Source organism: Vidua chalybeata, chromosome 7 (genome assembly GCF_026979565.1).
Source record: "Vidua chalybeata isolate OUT-0048 chromosome 7, bVidCha1 merged haplotype, whole genome shotgun sequence".
Taxonomy (NCBI): domain Eukaryota; kingdom Metazoa; phylum Chordata; class Aves; order Passeriformes; family Viduidae; genus Vidua; species Vidua chalybeata.
This window is the reverse complement of record NC_071536.1, coordinates 12,946,318-12,967,568: the sequence shown is the minus strand read 5'-3', so window position 1 is coordinate 12,967,568 and position 21,251 is coordinate 12,946,318. Positions and strand designations below refer to the sequence as shown.

At 40.0% G+C, this 21,251-nt stretch overlaps 1 protein-coding gene across 3 annotated transcripts in view; it reads left to right on the top strand.

Moving 5' to 3' along the window:
* CREB1 (cAMP responsive element binding protein 1) overlaps positions 1 to 17,291 on the top strand; it is a 39,719-nt gene extending 22,428 nt beyond the window's left edge. Inside the window, exons 4-8 of one of the 3 annotated variants that reach the window (XM_053947382.1) lie at positions 1,732 to 1,832; positions 4,583 to 4,725; positions 6,165 to 6,347; positions 7,782 to 7,932; positions 10,862 to 17,291. In XM_053947382.1, coding sequence (XP_053803357.1) covers positions 1,732 to 1,832; positions 4,583 to 4,725; positions 6,165 to 6,347; positions 7,782 to 7,932; positions 10,862 to 11,006 — 723 coding nt within the window. In that variant the 3' untranslated portion in view covers positions 11,007 to 17,291. Of the gene's footprint in view, positions 1 to 1,731; positions 1,833 to 4,582; positions 4,726 to 5,238; positions 5,289 to 6,164; positions 6,348 to 7,781; positions 7,933 to 10,861 lie in introns of those variants that run through there. The other 2 variants (XM_053947383.1, XM_053947384.1) reach the window with 2 other exon arrangements.
* Positions 17,292 to 21,251: the final 3,960 nt, after the last annotated feature.

Sequence of the window (21,251 nt, the reverse complement as noted above, 5' to 3'; positions counted from 1 at the left end):
CTTTGAAATAGGCCTGTCATTGCACTGGTTTCAATGTATTTGTGTTTCTGCAAATCTGTACAGTATTTGCTACTCTGACTTTTCTGTTCTGGCTTAACCAGTTTTCATTTTCAAGCATTGCTGAGTTTCATTTCCCTCTAGCCTTTGTTTGGTGAGTTTAACAGCTTTATGGTTTTTCTTACAGTATTACTCTACTTTTTCTCTATATTGTATTTACATACATTTTTATTGAGTAAGAGTTCATACTATTCTGAAGTGAACAAAAGTATAAGTTTTTTGTAGTAATGTAGTTTTTAATAATTAATGAGACCAGTATTCTAGAATGAGAGTCTTTGCTCCCTAAGAAGTATTTGCATTGGTTTACAATAAGGGTCTCTGTATGTTACTGGTTCTTAAAAGAAACCTCTCAGTCCTTACACAGAAATGGTTTTAAAATGTTCTGGTTGAGTGTTGTGTGGAAGCCTTAGCATTTTCTCTTCTGTGAAGCAAGATAGGAGGCAAGTAGTCTGAAATCTTTAAAACCTCTAACTTGCTTTTTATCCACTGGAAGTTCAGTGTTACTGAATGCAGATTTTTTTTGGTGTACAGCAGCTACACAGGACAAGGACTATACATTATTCATTTGCTGTTAGAACAATTAGCTCAGAAAAGGTTTAATTTCAAAAAGTAGGTATTACGACTTTTTGATAGAGATATTCAACTGGATATAATTTTTAAGAATAAGGTATACATAATTTAAAACTAGACCATTCTGATAATAATCTTTATTTTTTCCTTCTCAGCTTCAGGGCTGAGTTTGTGACAAGCTCTACCACCCTTAGCCATTGCAGTCAAAAGTTTAGAGTTTTAATCTATCAGAGGTGAGCAGTTTTGAGATAAGTGCACAAATTGTTACCATGGAGGTAGAAGATAAGAGACTGACAGCAAAGCCATGCTTGGAATTCACCTGGTTCAATGCAGATGCATCATGTTTTGATATTAGTTCACAGTCAGCCTTGGACATATTCAGGCCCTCTATCTGACAATTGTGAGATGTGGGTGCCAGCAAGATTTTTGAGCCTTTAAGAATCTTCTCTACCATGTATAAATTGTCAGGATGTGAGCTCTGTTTTTCACATAAGCATAATTAGCTTTTATGTAGTTTGTCATGCACATTTCAAATTGAAAATTATCTAAATTATTTTAATATTTTTTATTATAGCTTTCCTGCATAAACAATTTGCTTTTTTAGCACAGATATTCAGAATTGCAGCAATATGTTACTTTTAAATATCTTCATGTATGACATTTTCCTGTCAATTTCTCCCATAAAAGGCAGTCTCTCTTTAACATATCTACCTCATTATTTATAAACTGATATTTTTTCAGTATTATATTCTTTGTTTCCAAACCTTTCTGCTACCTTAATTTGGTTTACTTATTCTCTCCCTAAATTTTACTAAAAAAAATCTTTGTTTCCTTGCAATGGATGAGAACAAAACATCATGGAAAGCAAAAACCGTATGGTATTAATGTTTAGGTTTTCTTATTGAAGTATTTAAATTATAAAGAACATTCTGATGAGTAGATCACTGGTCATTCTTTGCTGGATCTATTACTAAGCAGTAACTTTCTGTTCATTGTCTAGATAGATCACTTGCATTGTGGTGTTTTTCACAGGATGTCAACATTTCCTTAAAATAAAGGCATTGGAAGTGGCTTGTTAAATTTGATTGCTATTCTTATTTACAGATCTCCACTATAGCAGAAAGTGAGGATTCACAGGAATCAGTAGACAGTGTCACAGACTCACAGAAACGAAGAGAAATTCTGTCCAGACGACCCTCCTACAGGTATGAAGGTTAAAGCAGAAGCATTTCTTGATGGATGCGTGTGTTCACATGGAGATACAAACAGTGGGATTGTATTTTTATTATTTTTAGATTTAACATTTAACTGAAATCTCTCTTCTATAATGTCTTGCAATTGGAATATGGAATATGTCCATGGAATAGGATGTAAAGAGATAAGCAGCTGTTACACTCACTTAAGACTGAAGTGAGCTGAGAACATGCTAATTGCCACATTTCAGAAGATTGAAGTATCATTATGATAAATGCCTTAGAAACAGCTTTAATGAATACTTAATATACAAAATACACTGAAGCTTTGCAAAAAGGGACTTCTGTGTAATCTGTAGTCTGCAAAAAGTCAACTCTACTGGTTTTCATTATTGTTGAAATGCTAGCAGCAATCAAACTTAATTCCTTTCTCCCATGAGACTTAAGGAAGCTGTGATGTTCCATAGCTCAGAGAGAATTTCTGCTTGAGCCAAATAGTTTGTGTTTAAACTTAAGTCAGTATATTAGTTCAATGTAGTGAAAGGTATCTAGTGTCTATTCCTCATGGCAAATACCTCTGGCAAAACCACCTGAGGTTCTCCTTCACGTGGTGTGTCATATTACTTTATTAATTAAGCCTTTGTACAGCTTTTAATGTCTGTACTAAATCCCACTTTCATTCTCAAAATACGCTAAATAGCATTAAGGAGCAGCTCTGGGTTCAGTAGGTTTTAAGTGACCTGTGAGTTCCTGCTGCTTTAAAAAATCCAAGTGCTCCTTTTTTCTTTATGAGGATAGCCTTGGAAATAGAAGCTGGGCTGTAGGCCTGAGCATATCTCAACCATGATACTTTTTTAGCACTTGGGAGATTATTGTCTGCCTTGTCCAGCAGCCTTCAAGGCTGTTCTGCCAAAGATAGTGAAAATCATTGCTGAAGACCCCTAGCCATAATAGATCTGGAAAATATTTTTATTTGTGAGGAGCAGTGTTAACTTCAAGGCTGCCACAGATTCCCTTCAGTCTGCTTCTGCAGCAAGATACTTGATTTTACTATATATGGAAGAGTGGCTGTATATGGTGAGAAAACAGAGCTAAGCGAACAAGCAGCAAGACTGAGAAGAGGGTGCTTGTGCTTGCTGACTTCTCATTGAGGTGGACTCTTTTGTGTGCACTGGTGCCACAACACAGCCTCTGTCTTCAAACCAGATTATGGTGACACAGCAACATTTGTTAGCTGTAAAACCTCTGTGTGCAGCTCACATTCTGGGCTGGTGTTGGTTAGGTCTTAAAGGCCACTGCTGTCTTTACTGACTTCCCAGCTGGCATTACTTAACCTGCTGTAACTGGCCCCAGAAACAAGATAGGTTCAGATATGTTCATAGAATTGAAAGCTATACCTCTTCCACAAAAACTCCTCTGTGATTCTGCTACTAAAGTACATTATGTATTCCATCAGTTCATAGCTCCTGTATTTGTAAAGCTGCCACCTTATCCTTTACCTTAAATCCATTTTTATGATGGTAGGCTTTAACCTACCTTGTCATAATGACATGAGGTTAAAAAGTGATTTTTTTTGTCTCCTTGGGTTTTGTTCATCATCCCGACTCTCTCCATATTTTTTCATCTGTTTCATTCACTAGTTTCTGATCTAACACCTAGATTGCAAACTCTTTGGATGGGAATTTTTTATTTGTCTAAGTGGTTCTTTGCACAGTGTTTTCTAGTGCTGGGGTTTCTTGCATGCACACAAAGTCAAAACAGCAACAGCAAAGCTCTGTTTGTGAAGCTGCTAAGCAGAATGACTGCTGTCCCCAGATAGCTTCATACAGGTGTTCTGGCTCCCACAGCCTTAGGAGGCTTGTATAAGAAAATAGCGTTGTCTTGGAACTTGGGGTCTATAGCTGTGTTTGCTTTATCCCACTGAGTTCCTTTGCCAATTCACTGGAAAACATAGGAGGAGAATTACAAAAAACATTGCCCTTTACCTAAGGGCATTTACTGCACTTTGCTGAGACATAATAGAATATGCCAGCAGTGAAAAGGGCTTAACAGTCCTCTGAGAAAGGACAGTGTTTGATCTCAGTGATGCAGATTGCAATGACTGCTGTGGTCAGTCTATAGTCATGTTCAGTGGGACCTGTAGCAGTGATGTTTTAGAAGTTTTGACTTTGAATAATTAGCTCATGGAAATAATGAAACAATCTGTTCTTTCCTTTACCCATGAACTTTCTCAGGCAGGGCACCTGTGAACTGTGAGACTGTTCTCAAACACTGGGTTATGTCTCCCAGGCAGGTGTTAAATTATGAACTGCTGGCTCTCTGCAAGCATTCCTGCTAACTCCCTTGGTACTCAGCTCTCTGGCTGAGGTGTTTATAGTCTTTGAAATGGAGCAGTTCCCCCAGTGTAAGTGAGGAGATAGGTTCTGACTTTTTTCCCAAATATTTATATAGCTAAAAGCAGGAAACAAATAAAAATGGATGAGAGAAACATGCTCTGAAGAAAAAGGAAAGATTGTAATAGCTGTATCATGGGTTTTGACAAGCACAGCTGTTCTGTGCTGGCTCCCTTGCCCATCAAGGGTGCTTGGCATTTTGAACAATCCTCTCCAATAAGAGTTTGAAGATAGTGTGTGGTTTTCATTCTCCACTTACATTTTCCTTGCTGGCTTGCTTCACTTCACAGATTTCCCCAGCATTGTGTATCAGACTATTTTTCTCCCCCAATTTTTATTAAAATCTCTACAACACACTGTCTTTGCCAGAAAAATTTTGAATGACTTGTCCTCAGACGCCCCAGGAGTGCCAAGGATTGAAGAAGAAAAGTCTGAAGAGGAAACAGCAGCACCTGCCATCGCCACTGTTACGGTGCCAACTCCCATTTACCAAACCAGCAGTGGGCAGTACAGTATGTAGTCTGAATTTCTCAGTGGTGCTAGTAAGTGGGGATGAGAAGATGAAGAACTATTATTTCTGTAACTGTTGTTTCAACTAGGACAAAGCAGGAGGTGAAAAAATATTACTTTATTTTGACTGTTAACCAGGCCTTTTAAACACATTTCTATTGTAAGTGTTGGAAAGGCTCGATTAACATTCTGGGACTGCTTGCCTCAGCTAATGCATCCTGAGGCAAAACAGGAACTAACCATAATGCTATTATAAACTTCTTCACTTCAGGAACTAGATGGGGGAATTCAGAAGTTTCTTTTTTTTTTTTTTTTTTTTTGTGGCAGGTCATTAACACTTGTTCACAAAGCTGTAACCTCATCATTAGAAAAAAAAACTATGATCTGCAATTAAATTTTTAGAAAGTCCTGAAAAAATAAAGGTCGTTGACAACCTTAATATATGTCATAAGTATATGTTTCTGTTTTCTTTATTAGATTTTATAGATACAGTGTTTTGACTTGAAGAATGATTGAGGATATGGCCTTAAAGATAAGACACATCCTGTCTCACACTAACCATACAGTAAGAGACATATACAACACATACAAAAGGGACAAAGAACTACGAACTACTACTGTTTACATCTGTCTCTTAAAATCTCTTTAAAATTTTGTATCTCTGTTTATTCCTTAACCCCTTTGCTTTGTACCCTGCTTAATTTTATTGAAATGGATGTGGTTGATTCTGATTCCTGTTACAACTGTACAGTAACTGCATGTGCAGACACTTGAGATTTTGGTATGTCTGTATATAGGAACACAGTGGAATTCTGTGAGTCACAAAAAGGGCGATGTCTCAGTATACCTGCATGACAGGATTGAAGGAAAGAAAGGAAAAAACCAACAAAGCTAAGACTGCCTGAACCAACCTGTACCTTTGTGAATGATAAAACAGCTAGGAAGGGTCTCAGGAAATTGTAGAGAAGTGGGGACACAATCAGAAGGAGAAAAAAAAGCCAAATCAAGAAGAAAGTGAAACACAAGATGGATAGCATAGCAGCAGAGGAGATTGAAGGGCATAAAGCACAGAAGATGAGAGGAATTTCAGATGAGAAGAAAAACTAAGGACTGAGAAAAATACCTAAACCAACCAAGAAGAAAATCTTAACAAATTAAAAAGTATTTGCTGGGGGTGGATTGTAACTCTTCCATGCGATTCTGTTTTATTAGAGAAACTGATTTGTATTTTAGGCTGTAGGTTTTGGACCTCACAAACATTTGAAAACTTACCTTTCAAAGGATGATTTCTTTCATGTACATTGAAGCCACGTGTCTTATTTGGGGGTGTGTAAGGGTTCAAAGGATTTAGCTTCAGTATTCTTCCATACCTAGGTTTAATACTGTAAGTTAATGAATGAATTATTGTCTAAAATGCTGGGTTGATTTTTTTTGTCTGCAGTTGCCATCACCCAAGGAGGAGCAATACAGTTGTCTAACAATGGCACAGATGGAGTACAAGGTCTCCAGACATTGACCATGACCAATGCAGCTGCAACCCAACCTGGCACCACCATTTTACAATATGCACAGACCACAGACGGACAGCAGATACTTGTACCCAGCAACCAAGTTGTTGTACAAGGTGAGAAAGTTCACAGCTAGTCGTTCTGTGTAACATTTTCTCTGTGCAGATAGAAGTTGCCAGCCTGACTCCTTCAAATGTGTCAGGAAACAGAATTAACAGCTTTGGCACAGATAAGTCCATAAAATTGCTGAAATTCTGGACAAAGCTATTTGTCTTTTTTTTTTTTTGAAGCCTTTCCCTTTAGATTGGTAAAACTGTGGATATTTGAGGTTTAATATATTTATTTTTGCTTTTCCATGCTGTGTTTCCTGCATTTTGTCCACAGAATTTTTTTAATATGTTTTGCAAAAACGAATACCACTTTAGAGTTCTGAGTTCTCCCATACGTGCAACAATAGGAAATTCAAAGCAAGTATTAAGATAGGTGAGAAGGATGTTTGATTCTTTCTAAAGAATCACTTTAATTTCTTAGTAATTTTCCCCCTTTTTCAATTGCAAGTCATCATTTCTTCCTACTGTGACTTTTGTAACTAGTCACTGAGTGAGTGACTCAATCTGTGCGTCTTGGAATCATAGAACAATTTAGCAGAGTGCCTTAAGTGATCATTTGAGTCTAGCCCTCAACTTGGCAGAGCTACTTTTGCTTAGAGTAAGTTGTGGGGACCTATTGTATCAAAATACATACTTTGGTTTTTTAAAAATTGAAGAGTATTACAAAAATTTTTACTGAAAATAACAGAAATGTACCCCTGCTTCTGTGACTGTAAAGGAGTTGATTTGAAAATTATCCAGTGAAGAGTTTACCAGGTATCAGTAAAAATGCATAGCAGAGTACTCTTGTTGCATTATCTTTGGGTTTTTGTGTTCTTAAGGACATATGATTTCTTTAGGTGGTGGTGTGGTTTTTTATGAGCTCAGGCAAAATTATCACAGTCCTAAGATTAAAATTAATAAAATAAAAGAAAGCCAAGACCTTGCTCATTCTAGAGAAGCAATAGAGTGCACTATCCATCTGTTGTGGGAGTAAATGCTACATTTTTACCCTTTTTTTTTTTCTATGTTAGATACTTACACATGAAATTCCTCCTTTTCCAGACAGACATTTGGAGCATAGCTAGAAATAGTGACTCCATCCCTCTCTAGAAATGCTAGAACTGCCCAAAAACCAGAGCAGTACAAAGAAATGCAATACGGGAGAAAGAAGCACAGCTATACCGCAAGACAAATCAAGTTAGCAAGCACAGGTGAAGACTTCCTCAGCAGGACTGCCCAAAACCTTGCATACATGAATAAATGGAGCCTGAGGTAGCAGGGATGAGCCAGATGATGGCTGTCCCTCCTAAGCTGTGGCCCAGGCTGCACGCTTAGAGAGATGGCTGGGTCACAGAGTGTTAGGGAGATGGCAGGTTAGAGAGATGAGTAGGTGCTCTCCACGGCACGTGTGACAGCGCTGTCAGCAGGCTGATGCCGTGTTCCCGTGTGTCCCTGCAGCTGCCTCAGGAGACGTGCAGACCTACCAGATCCGCACGGCGCCGACCAGCACCATCGCACCAGGAGTAGTCATGGCATCCTCCCCAGCGCTCCCGACGCAGCCGGCAGAGGAGGCTGCGCGCAAGAGAGAAGTGCGGCTGATGAAGAACAGGCACGTACATTCACATGACTTTTATTGCCCAGTCAGCTCTGCACAGGCCTAGAGTGTCAAACACTAAGAGTGCTGATCTTTCTTAGCCATGTTATGATATGCTTTACAAAGAATTTGCCTTTATTTAAAGATGCAAAGCAGAAATGCACATCTACTAATGCTGTGTGTTGCAACTGTGAAACCTTGAGTAAAGTGTCAGACTCATTCTGTGAGGTGTGTGAATTTGGTTGTTGCAGTAAGGAGAAAAGTAGCTGGTGAGATGCTTGTATGACTGCAGGTACGTTCTTACAAACACCAAGATGAGTTGCTTTTTTTTGAGTTGCTACATTCATGTGGTTTACTTTGCTGGATTCTCTCCCTTAGCCTTGCTGCTGGCCCACGAGTGCTCTTTGTGAGTACTTGATTGTCTCACTTGTTCTTTTAGCTGCTTTGCGTTTTCTCCTCCAGGGGCAGAAAGGCTCAGGCAAAGGCTAAATGAGCAGCTATTCCTTTTGACTGAAGTCCTGTACAGCCAGTAGTGGCAGTAGAGGGGCTAAAAGAAAGGTAAAGACTTGATCCTGTAGGATCCAGTGTGTGTGAGGAGGAGCAGCTAAGCTTAGAGGTAGGAGTGGGTGGAAGTAGCAAAGGAAGGGAGCTGTAGAGAGAAGTTGAGCAGGATGCTCCTGAAGTTTGTTGCTGTGGGAGTGGGAAGGGGCCGGCCTGAACTGGCCCATCACACCAAGCTTGAGCTCTTACCCAGGGCCACAGATTGGACCCTGTGTGTTACACTGTTACACTGAGAACCCAGTGCTTCCCACCCTTATAAGCAGGGGAAGCCCCCTGAAAACCTTGTTAACTTCATCTATCAGTCTGAAAAAACTGATGTTGTGCAGGTTCATTTATTTTCTGTAGGTTGCTGTGCTGTGAACTTAATGGAAACTTACTTGAGCAGACCCAGTGCTTATACAAGGGGCTTTAATGAGGTAAATAATGCTGAACAGCAGAGGTCACTTTTTTTAAAGGTTTTTGTACAGAATGTCACCGATCTTCCTTTTTATATAGTTTTCTCATACCAGTGAATAGTGGATATCACTCTTTCAGGCTCTGCATTTGAAAAAAAATTAATTAGAATCACAGAATACCCTCATTTAGTCATCAGTCTTATTCCAGTAAAAGAAAGCTTTTGTGTTTGTGAAAGCCAAGAAAAACAATGGGGAATTACCCCCCTTGAGTTAAATTGACAGCTTTTGCAACAGTATCATGTTGCATGTGGTGCTTTTAGCCTCTCTGCTTAATAGATATTTGCAAATCTAAGCTCCATAGCAAAGTGGGGAAAAGGGATAGAGAGGCAGATGGTAAGGTGGTACTTACTGGAGGATTATAGTGTAAATATTCATAGATATTATTGTGCAAATTTTCTGTATAAATTTTGCATTTTTAAAGGTCTGTTGTAATTCAGTAAAATTCTGGTTGTTCATAATGAACAACTAGCACACACAGACTTGAGGTGGCTTAATATACACAACCTAAGGGGGAAAAAAAATCACAAAAAGAAAATGTTGTCACCCAAGGAGACTTGTTAGTAGTTTGCACTGGGAGGCACTTCCTGATCCCCTAGTATTTAATCTTTTGGTAACAGCCCAAAATTACTTAAATTCGAAATGTTACACATGATTTACTGAAGCACTGCAGGCATGTGAAATTGTATTTTTGTGAGTGACAAATGGATATCTGAGTCCTTTCAGGGCTTACAGACTATGGTTTCTTCATCCTCTCTCATTTGTGGAGCTGAATTTCAGAAATTACTTTAGAGGCTTCTTATCAGTTAGGTCCTGGAATGCATTCTGGTTTTACAGCTACTATTTATCTAATAAGGGGAGGAACTGGGTTCTGATTTGTCCTCTCATTTCCCAGAAATGTGACTGTTTCACCAGTCTGTGTAGTGTTTGCAATGAAGGGGCACACAGACTCTTCTTTTTGAAGCTATTCTGCTTTTTACCTAAAGGTTTAGGGCAAGTAAGTGTTTATTTCCCTGTGCCTGCAGAGTGCTGCTTGGACAAGTGGCACTGCAGGAGGAGGGCCCTCTGCCTGGGTTCCCATCTGCCTGTGGCATTTAGCCCTGTGCTTACTTTGCAAAGAAATAGAATGTTGCTTCCATTCTATTGCTGTGCAGGGTAGTTCTGCCTTGGTGTTCCTGCCTTCAGGATGCTCAGCAGCACATTAATACCTTCTGGTATTTTTCACTGGTGTTCTTGGTATGTTACCAAATTACCTACAGGCAGCTCACTCTTTACAAGCAAGACTTAAAAGTTTGACTATCTTGAGGTCTGTTTTTGGCATAGCTGACAGGGACTAAAGAAGTACACGGTTCCTACTGTTTATCTTGTGATATTTTTTGACTTCTATTTTTTTTTGAGCCATTAATAGTATCATTGCAGTGATGCAGACATCATTATTAAAATGAAAGCATTGCTCAAGAGCAAATACATGAATGCTCGAGATACAGCACTTTTTTACACCAGTTGATCATCTTGTTGGACTGCAGCAAAGGGAAAAGATAAAGACTGTAAAAAGAATAATAGATGATAATAAAGTCAAATTATTGCAGCAGCATTCTACTCAGCCTAAAGGCTCCCATGTGAATTCTGCGAGCAAAATTTTATCACTGATTAGGATCCTTTGCTCACCAAAATAATAATAATAACAATAATAGTGTTATTGGTGCTGTCTTACTGGGATCTGTATGTTGGAATGATATGTGGATCTTGAGTGAGTGTGATTTGTGAGGAGCAGTTGGAACAAACTCAGTGTTTTTCCTCACTTGCATTTCTTAGCAATACCTCCATATTCTGAAAATGGCAGTACTAGTAAAGGTTTGCCTGAAAGCAGTTAGGTAGCCCATGTCTGCAAATGATTGTTCTGGATTTGAATGGCCTTTTTTGCTTTGCAGAGAGGCAGCACGTGAATGTCGCAGGAAGAAAAAGGAGTATGTGAAATGTCTAGAAAATCGAGTGGCTGTGCTTGAAAACCAAAACAAGACACTGATTGAGGAGTTGAAAGCACTTAAGGACCTTTACTGCCACAAATCAGATTAATTTTGGATTCTCATTTTCACTTGTCCAGGTGGGATAGAGACTGGTTCTGGCTATACCCAGAAAGACAAAGTAAACGTTTTATTTTCTAAACATTTCTTTTTTTCTATGCGCAAAACTGCCTGAAGCAACTACAGAATATACTTCATCTGTGCTTTGCATCAAACTGTGAATGTTCAAGTACTTGCCTCCACTTCTCCCCTTACAAGATGAATTTCATCATCAGTCTCAGCGTGAAGAAGAACAGACTTCTCTCTCGTCTCCCGATCCTCTTCAGGGAGTAAGAGTGGTCACTCGGGAAGTTACTGTGGGGAGGGTCCTTTTGTAAAGATGTCAAGAATTTGTGCTGAGCTCTTTCCGTTGCCTTAGAGACAGAGCCACCCCAGCCTCTTGGTCCAGAGAACAGTGGGCTGCACAGGTGGAGCCTGCATGGTACGTTGAAGAAGCAATGGTTGCCACATTGGTTTCACACGTTCATGCTGAACTGTACAAATACACGGCTGAGCAGCACACCAGACGAAGGGCGCTTCACTGTCACGTTGTTGGTGTGGATAACAGCCCTTTCTCAAACTAGCCCAGGATGGGGGTTTGATTTGCAATCTGTATTAAGCCTTCCTGGACTAGTAAAACCATCTCCATACTTCAGAAACAAATACATTGAAATGAGCTTCACTGGTCAGTTGTTGATTCTCTTAGCTTATGTGTGCAAGTGCATTCAGCATTCTGAACGCACAGAAAACAGACACCAATTTCAGAGGATATAGGTTGGGAAATTATATTTGGATGGGAAAGAAAATTTTTTAAAAAGATGCAATCGTGATGTTCTCTAAACAGTCATAGAGTAAACAGGGGTAGCATGTTAAAGCACTACCTTTTTGTATGCAGAACAACTAAGCAGTTGAAGCATAGCCAACTCCACTTAAGTACTCCCTGAAGACAGTATGGTCTGTGTCCCAAGTCCTCTCAAGCAATGAGGTTATTTTTATTTCCCTACCACTGTCCTATGCAATGGAAATTATTGTACTCAATAGAAATATCAGCCTGGTTTACTAAATTCTTTTTTGAACTTTGAGACTGCCTTCTATACATAAATTAGGTTGCAGTATAACAACTACTAGGACAACCTCAAATATTAAAGAGGACTTCAAACATAAATATTCCAACTCCTGCTTTGAAAGGGAAAATACTGATTATTTGAACCTGGCCAGATTAGCTAAACTCTTAATTTATTTGGGGTATTTTTTCTTGGAAAGGGTCAGATTTACTGAGTAATCTATTCCTGCAACTAAAATTATTTACGTGCCTCAGATGTTTGCAAGATGAGGTTTTTTTTCTGTGCACTGAGGAACTGTAGTCTTTCCCAGATTTATGGTGTTAAAAAAGGTAGTTCATATTTAAAAAACCCTCTGTACTAAGCATTAGGACTTCAAAAGAATCATGCTCAAAAAGAACCAAAAAAGAACATCAAGAAGTTGTCAAAAAGAATGTGTCCAAAAGAATCATGTACATTTTGTGTACTGGCCCTCTGAAGCCAGTCTCTCACTGTGTTAACTTGGGTCATTTGATGGAATAAGTTTACTTTGGGCTTCTGGTCAAACTTTTATGTATAGAAACGTATGGATAAGGCCTTGCCTAGCAGAGTATTAGCTAATATATTTTCCCGTTCTCTCAATATCTTTTTAAGATAAATTTCACACACAGGCTTCTAAAAGATTATATAATCAGGGTGAAATACTTGGAAAATTCTGGGCAGTTGAGTCTCAAACACCTAAGCAGTATTAAAAGTTCTAGATTTCTCATTTGAAGGGGCATTCAGTTTCCAAGAGACTTAATTTAAAAGGAGCAGGGTTAAACAGCATTATTGTTACATCTAGAGTTACCAAGAATTTCAAATTACACTTGTATTTCAAGAAAATAACATAAGTATCAGAAATATGAAATAATTCACTTTCACAAGTTTTGTGGGAGTTTCTAAATGGTCTATTTTTATCTGCCATAGAGAGTTGATTTTTATGTTTTTATTTAATGGGAGATGAATCTATTAGTTTAGCAGTGCAAATTTAAAGAAGACCCTAAGTTCTTAGCAGTGCTTATATAAAAAATACCTGATTCTTAAAATCAGCAAATACAAATACATAAAACGTTTACATTTTCCAGAACGAGTACTGAAGTAGAAATGTTGATAATACAGGAGTCATTCTTGTAAAGCATGAAGCTCATGGTGGCCTCATTTGCAATTACATGGAATGGTTCCTCCAGCTTTGAGAAACACAGAAAACGCTGCATATGCCCACATTAAGGCTGTTTCTTTTGTAGAACATCTGTTTGCAAAAAATGTGAGGTTTTGCTGTGAACCTGAGCAAGGCAATCTGTGAGAGCTGTGTGTAGGTGGTAATGAACACTGTCCAGTGCTTGCTAATAATCACTGGGCACAAAGCCTGGGGGCTGAATGGGCATGGGAGCCTAAAACAGTGCCCAGGTGGGGTTCTCCTAATACACGGTTTGTGCAAATTTGTGTGGCAGTGAGAGGAGAGCTGTATTGCTCGTTTGTCTGTGTGTGGTCTGCAAGTGGCCTGTAGTGGTTTTAGCCTAGACCTCATTAGCAAATAAAGTTTCACTAAGAAAAGGAATGTAATTCAAAGTACATAGGGGTCTGCAAGAATCTTTATTTTTATTTATGCTGCACTGAGGATTACGGGACACAAATTTATTTAATGAAAATTATAGATTACAATAATAAAAAATGTATTAGACCAATTACAGGGCTGGCTAGGCTACCCATACATGCTTTACTATTCATATTGACCCAGAAAGGGAAAGAAGATGACACAGGAATCCGTTTCTATGTTATTTACCAAGTAGTGAGGTTGGGGTGATAAGCTTCTATAAACTAAGGCCATTTGGAAGTAGGATGGAAATGATGCTGACAAGGGGGAGGGAGGATTAGTTTTATATCTCACAGTTGTGAGTTTTCAAGAACTGATAGACTCTTTTACCTGAAGAGAGGGTTAGAAAGGGCTAGATCTGTTACGTTCATAATAAACAAGAATTGGTTTGAAATATAATTTTTGTAATGTCATTATTTTGCAAAACAACAGCACCAATCAGGCAGTTAAGATATTGTCAGAGGTGCTCTTTTAATTTAGATATTCTTGGAAAATACATATGTATAATATATGTACATATATATATATACACACAGTATATAATCTACAGCTCTGAGAGCTTTTAAGTCAGGAATGCTGAGTATTATAGTATATGGAGGTCAGAAAAAGAATTTTTACTTTTCTGTGTGTGTGGATGTGTGTGTGGGTGTGTGTGGGTGTGTGTGAAAGCTTCCCCTCACCCCAGTAGCTCTGGGCTGCATTATTCTAGCTCTTAATTACTGATTTGTTTTGTGCTGTCTCTCAGTTATCCATTTTCAAGAATTTTATTTCATCTTTTGTGGCTTTTGTGAAGTTTGTTTTTTATTGATGAAGATTTTTGAAATTATGTAAACAGTTGTTTTACAACCACCACCACCCAGAGTAATTCACTTCTGTGCTTTTTCTCTTTGGCAGCTATATATCAAAAGCAAAATATTTGGAAAGGTTGTTAAGGTGTTATTTTCTAAAGGAACCACTGGTAAGACTTCTGTTTTCCTCCTGGGGTAGTGGTGATGCATTCTCTTAGGCAGCAATTTCACCAGCACTGGGTAGTTGCCAGCACCGTTGTTTGTATCCGAAAGCACAATTTTAGCCTGTTGTGCTCATCAGGACTGCTCAGACACCTGTAGTTCTGGCTAGCCTGGAGTTGGCATTTGCATTGGAGATCACTGTCTTCTCTGGTACTTGTACATTGGTCAGAAAATTGGTGGGGTGTTTGGAATCATTAAGAGGCTCAGGAAAAAAAAAAATAAGGAAAAACAGCCCTGATAGTTTCTGACCTAAATTTGTACCACAGGTTGCTTTTTTTAAATCTGGGCTTCCAGTAAACTGCAGCAGCAAGTAGTCATCTGTTAGTGAAAACTGGCACCTGCTTTTTTTTTTTATTTTGTTTTTTCATTTATGGCAGTCAGTATTTTTTGTGGTTTAAAGACAAGTCCACCCATCAAAGCAAGTTCAATATCAGTGGTTGCAAATCTATGACAGTTCATAGAGGATTTAATTGATTTTCTAAGACTTTGTTTTTATTGTAATTTTTTTACCCTGGAGCCTGGTTAGTGATGTACCATTTGCCAATGATCCAACCAAAAGGTCATGTATTTATTTTTGTTACACTATGTTCTTTGTAAATGTCTAATTAAAATGTGCACTTTTAAAGAAAAAAAACAAGAAACAAAACACAGAGGAAAAAAAAATTAAGGTAAATTTGGTTTGCTTGAGAAGATTTCTGGCATAATTGTTGTGATCCTGCTGCCTGCACACAATTCACTCCTCCACAGCAGTTGACTCCTTGGCTAATTGAACTTGCAGATCAGCACCTGGTGCCCAGCAGGCATTGCTTCAGAAGGGCAGGAGAGCTGAAGGCGCAAGAATCAAGTGTGTGGTGCCTTGGAGCAATATGTAGAGGATGGATGTGAAATTATTTTTAGAGTAGAACTAGTTCAGTGATTCCATGTGGGAAAGAGAGGTTAATTTGGAAGGAGAGCTGAACTATTTTTCAGCCACTTTATTCCCCCCCTTTTCTTAATTCAAGATTTGTCTGCGGATTTTACAAGCTGCATTCCAAGAAAATAAATCAAAAGGCTTTCCAATAATTTGACACTAGGAAGTAAAGGTACATTGACAATGTGTCACCTTGCTTGAAAAGAAAAGCACAGCACAACCACCTTTCTTTTGCAGGAATGATGATAATTTAACTATAACCCTGAAGTCTGTCGTTGTGAGCAGGTTTTAAAAAGCATACAGTACATTGATGGTTCTCTGTCGTCTGCCTGGGAACTTGTTTTTCTGAGCTGTGTAATTTGCTAGCTGTAAAAGACACTGATTTTACAAAAGCCTGAATGTATCCTGAAGCTCAGTTGGTCTGGAAGGAGCCAGACTGGTGAAGAGAGGGTGCTGAAATCCACCTTCTGTGTGCTTGTGACAGGTTCAGGTCTGTGGATAGATAGACTTAAGTGTGTGAATCTTTGGGAAAAGGGACCAGATCCAGGTGGTGTAAAGAGGGTTTGCATTTCAAGTGTTTTGCCTTGGAATGTGTTTTTAAAATGTATTTAAGCTGTGGCCTGCAGAGAGATGTGCTTGGGCTAGTTGGCATAGCACAAATTGAAGAGTGACCTGTTTGTTTTCTGGCACTGCAAGTGCAGCTTTGTGACTTGCTCTGTGCTGAGTTCAGGGCTCGCTTTCTGCGGGAGAGGCAGGAGCAGTCAGCTGTCCTCAGGAGCTGTGTGCTGGCAGGGAAGGGCCAGGGACAGGCTGGAATGACCCATGGCTGGCACACTCCATAAGCTGAGCATTCACGGCACTCAGGACTCGAGCAGTTCACTCAGCCTCAGCTGCATATTCCTCTAAATTAGGGGGTAGCTGAGTGAGAGCATGGGGATGGCAGACCTTGAGCCAGTTGCTTATGTAGAAATGGCCACTCTTAAGATCTAAGGATGTTTGGGTGCTCTCCACAAGATGTGTTTTATCCAGGTGCCACTCCATTTTTTGTGTGTTTAATTACATTTATTTATATTAAAACATTAATTTTAAAACGTTCTACAACTTCAAGTTTATATGAGATTTGAAACTGTGCTGCTTATAATGGACTTCTTGGGATGGGAACAGGACAAGAAGAGGTGCTAGTTGGCAGCCAGCCCCTCCGCAGACTTTTTTCCACAGATTGGTCATTCACTTCAGAAATTAGTTGTTTCCACTCTGGATTTATAATTTGAAATTGTTTTGAAACAATGTTTTTCAGGGAAGCTTCCAGAGCGAGGGTTATTATTCTCCCTTTGTAGTGTAAGCTGGGAAGAGTATGTTCACCTCATCTGCATTTCTGATTCTTTACCCAAACCATGTCAGCACAGAATAGGGTATTTGAGCTTGACTCCCACATACTTGTGGAAGTTAAAAGACTAAATGAAAATCCATCATTGGGGGAAAATAAAGGCTTTTTTACATCTCCCCAAAAATCTAGAAACATCCCTCTTGTGTTCTTTCCTTTTTTTTTTTTTTTTTGTTTTTTTGTGCTTTATCTGTGTTTAAAAAAAATTGTACTGGGTTATAATGCATTTTATTAACACTATGTACATATTAGCTACTTTGTGTTTCAGAATGGTAGTAATTGCTTTGTATATTAAAGTGATTCTTGTGAATTTGTGAATTATTGTCATAAAGAAGTGCTTTTTCTTACTGTAACCTTTGTGGTATAAACTGTCATACTCCCTTTTTACACAAACATTTATGTGCAGTCACATAAACATGCTTTAAAAAACTACAAAGTCTCTTTTTTGAGCAGGATGTTCCATTTACACTAATTTAATTTAGTGGCAAATGGTAGCTGGAAGAATATGGGAAAAGGCGTATTTTGAGCAGTCTGTGGTATCATCTCAATCTGTGCCCTGCCCTGAGTATTCATAAAGTATTCTTCCCAAAGAGAAGACTTTTTTAAATCTTAATTGAATTAGATTAGTTAGAGGTTAAGTCCTGAAAAACAAAGTTTTTCTTCCTCCTGATATTTTTAAATCTGTTTTCCAGTACCCATTCTGATGGCAGTTCTGTTGTTTAATAATGTTTGAAAGGCTTATGCCTTTCACAGTTTAAATATGCTTCATGTCTCACTTTTAAGTATTCCTGTAAACCATGCACTACTGGTCTTCAGAACAGAACAGAAACAGAAGGCAGCAAACACTGCAAGGATCACAGCCCTATTATGTAATCTGCAAGTCTGGGTCCAAACACTGGGATGGAAGCCAGGAGAATAAATTCAGCACTGAGGTAAACACACCTCCAGTGAAATCAAAGGGAAGCAGTAAGGTCAACTCATTACAGCTGGGATTTTCTGGTTTTTATAATGCCATTCATGTTCTTGCTCAGAAAAACCTACAGTAATGAGAGAGAATCCCAAACAGGGTTAGTCCCTGAGATAAAAATGCAGTTTGGCTTGAGTTTTGCACTGAAAAGAACTGGGTAGCACAGATCCCTGTGTAGTCAGCTATGTATCTTAGTATCAGTCAAACATTACCTTGGCTGCAATTACATTTCACAAAAGTTTGTTCTCTTGCACATGTTTCAGAGATGGTTTCTCAGTGTCACAGCGTGGTTGTGTCTTGCCTGGTCACTTCCCTGTGGCTTGGACCCACTCCTTAGAGCAGGTGAATTTCTCAGGAGACTATTTGTGCATTGCCCCACTACTCGGGGATGCATGCCAAACACATCCTTATACAGATGAGCTCAGATCACCTGTTACAAAACAGGATCAGTGCAATGGAACCACCCAAATGAGTGCGATTCTCTAGTGCGGGGATGAACAGGGTGACAGAAAGTGCTCAGGCAGGGTGTTGGTATAATTGCCAGATTGCTAGCAAGAACTGTTGTCATGCACCATCTCATACTAGAGCAGGAGCTCCCGTGGGACCCATGGGTTGGGACACCCGAGTTTGCAGGTGTCACTGCAGAGGCTGCTCCCTCACCAGCAGTTACACCTCTGCTACTTGTCCTGCACGCCTGGCGTGATTCACTTGTGGCCTGACTCACTCTTGACCTCTCCCTGAAGCTAAGTGTGATGGGAATACAAAACACTTTTGAAGCCAACCTGGGACAACAGAAGGCAGCACTCACTGCCTGGTGCACGTGGGTGTCAGCACTGCCCAGGGGGGATGGACTGCAGGTTTCAGCTGAGCTACATTCTCACATGCCTGCTCCTAAACACTGTAGCTTTAAATGCAACCACAACTGACATGCACATGGTTGTGGCCTAACTGGGTCTGGTCTCCTAAATCTAACAGGACGTGCCCCAGTAGCAGTCAGAGGAGAAGGTATCCCCTTGGGGGGGTGCCACTTGTTGGGCTGGGGGGCAACCACTAAGAGTTCTGCAGGTCAGGGGCAAGGCACTCACCTGAGCTGCCTGTGCCATCTCATGCTTTTCTCCACAATTATTTATGGGCAGTAGCATCACTGCAGCCTTCAAACATACTCACTCCCTTGGGTGTGCGTGCAGCTGCTGTGTAACAGCAGCACGGCAAAAGAAGCCAAGCCTGGTCTCCACTGACACATGCCTGCGCTGGAAGGATGGCTGTGGGCTGTAACAGCAGCAATGGGAAATTTGACACTGAAAACTTAACAATTAGAAAGAGATGGAATTAAACTGCTTTGTTTTAAAAGTGCAAAACTCTTTCTGTCGTCAAAGCAAGGCCTGGGGCAAAACCCCCTTCTTAGAAGTGTGCAGGTCGCTGCACCAGCCTTTATTCTGTGCTTTATTCTGTGCTATTTAAGCAGACTTTTTAGCATGTTCCTGCTATGGCAACAGAGCAAGCTGCTATGGCTGTCAGTGCTACAAGCTCCAGCCTCTTGCAAGGGCTGAGCACTGCCAGGCTTTTCCCACAGAAAAGTTCCCTTGGGCACTCACGAGCCCAGGCACCAGCACTCTGCTTTCTCCCAGCTCCAGCCCAAGGGGAGCCTGAGCTACACATGAGCCTAATGCCTAATCCCAGACGAGTTTGGAGACAAGGATACACCTTGGGGAGGAAAAGGAAGAAGAGAGGTGAGAACTTACAGCCACACTCTGAAAACTAGAGCCAGACAGAGGGGGGAGAGCTCATAATTCTTTTCAACCACTGCATGAGAGCTTATCTCATGATCTGTTTTCAATTAGGGGGCTGTCTTCCTTGCCCCAAACTGACTCCAACTCCAGTTTCAGGCTGCGAATTCCCAGCCAGCTGCCTAAGCACTGTTTTAGTGACACCATGTGGCTTCTGAGGATACTGATACAGCAAGTGTTTCAAGAGAGCAGCAATTCCCAGACTGGATCCGAAACCAAGCAAGGAACTTCGCTGAAAACATGCAAGAGATGTGCCAGGGAGGAAGCACAAACCTTAATGATAAATATGTCATTTCCACATTACAGTCAGCACAGCGTTTCTGGACCGCCGACCAGGAAGTATGATGGGAGCAAAAGTGACAAAAACTTCCAAGATATGCATGGGCCAAAGCAGCTGCTGCTTTGTTCTGCAAAACCGTTTGCAGTTGCCAGTGCCAAATACATGCACATGCTTATAGTCTGAACCTGACCTGAGGCTTTTTGAGTTTAAGTTTATAGCAAAAAAAAGTTCCACATCCACACACAAAAAAAAAAGAGAGTAAAGAAATTCCTGTGTTTAGAGGTGTAGCTGTCTTCTGCTAGCCCATTGTTTTCATCAGGTTCATTCTTCCACCACTAGAAAGAGAAGGAAGTCTGCTGCTGGTGTGAGCTGGACTCCAAGATCTTGTGAGATAAACACACAGATGTGTTTTACAAGCTCAAGGTAGGAAATCTATTACTTAAGAGTAGTGTCTTAACTACCAGTGTGCACTGAAAGCACACTGAAACCTAGACGCTGCCCCAGGGGCCCAAGTAATGCAAGAGTAAGTACTTCCCCTGCAAAGACTTTACAGAGCACCCTCCTGTCCTAAATAACAGCTCTCAGAGATAGAGGGAGCACAAACAAAGGCACAAAGTAGAACATTATCTAGTGGTACTTTGAGAGTCAAGGGCTGATTTGGTATTTTAAGAACAGCTTGAGTTTCCTTGTTGCACTTTCCCAGCAGCACATGTGCATGTGTATCTCCTCCAAGGAGCCTTGATCTGTGTGAGGCAGGCTTGTTAGGGACAACTCAGAAACCACAACCGCTTCAGTACTGCAGATGTAGCCCACTCACTTGCAAATCAGGTAAAAATAACAGTGATTTCTAAGCTGGCTTACTTGGCAATCCCTGTTCCCAGTGCCCCTCCAGATTTTGTTCTTCGTTTCACTGTGCCTCCTCAACACAGCAGTGACAGCAACAGAACAACTTCATAGCATCTGCCTTTGGTTCTTTTTGCCTTTTAAGTGGTTTCTTTTACCACAGCTTCTAAGATGCAGAAGTCCTGAGGAGTTAAATCATTTACAGCTGGAGCATTAGTTTTTATTTCATCCACTCTCCTACTTTTCTAGAGTTAAGGAAGCGATAAAGGGAAAAACCAAGTTTCCCCTGAAGCTAAATATGGTTTGATTTCAGACAACAGACCTTTTCATAGAACAGTTTTGATGCTGGAGATTTCTGCAACTTGAATCAGTTTCAAAAATTACATTTGATAAAAAGACAG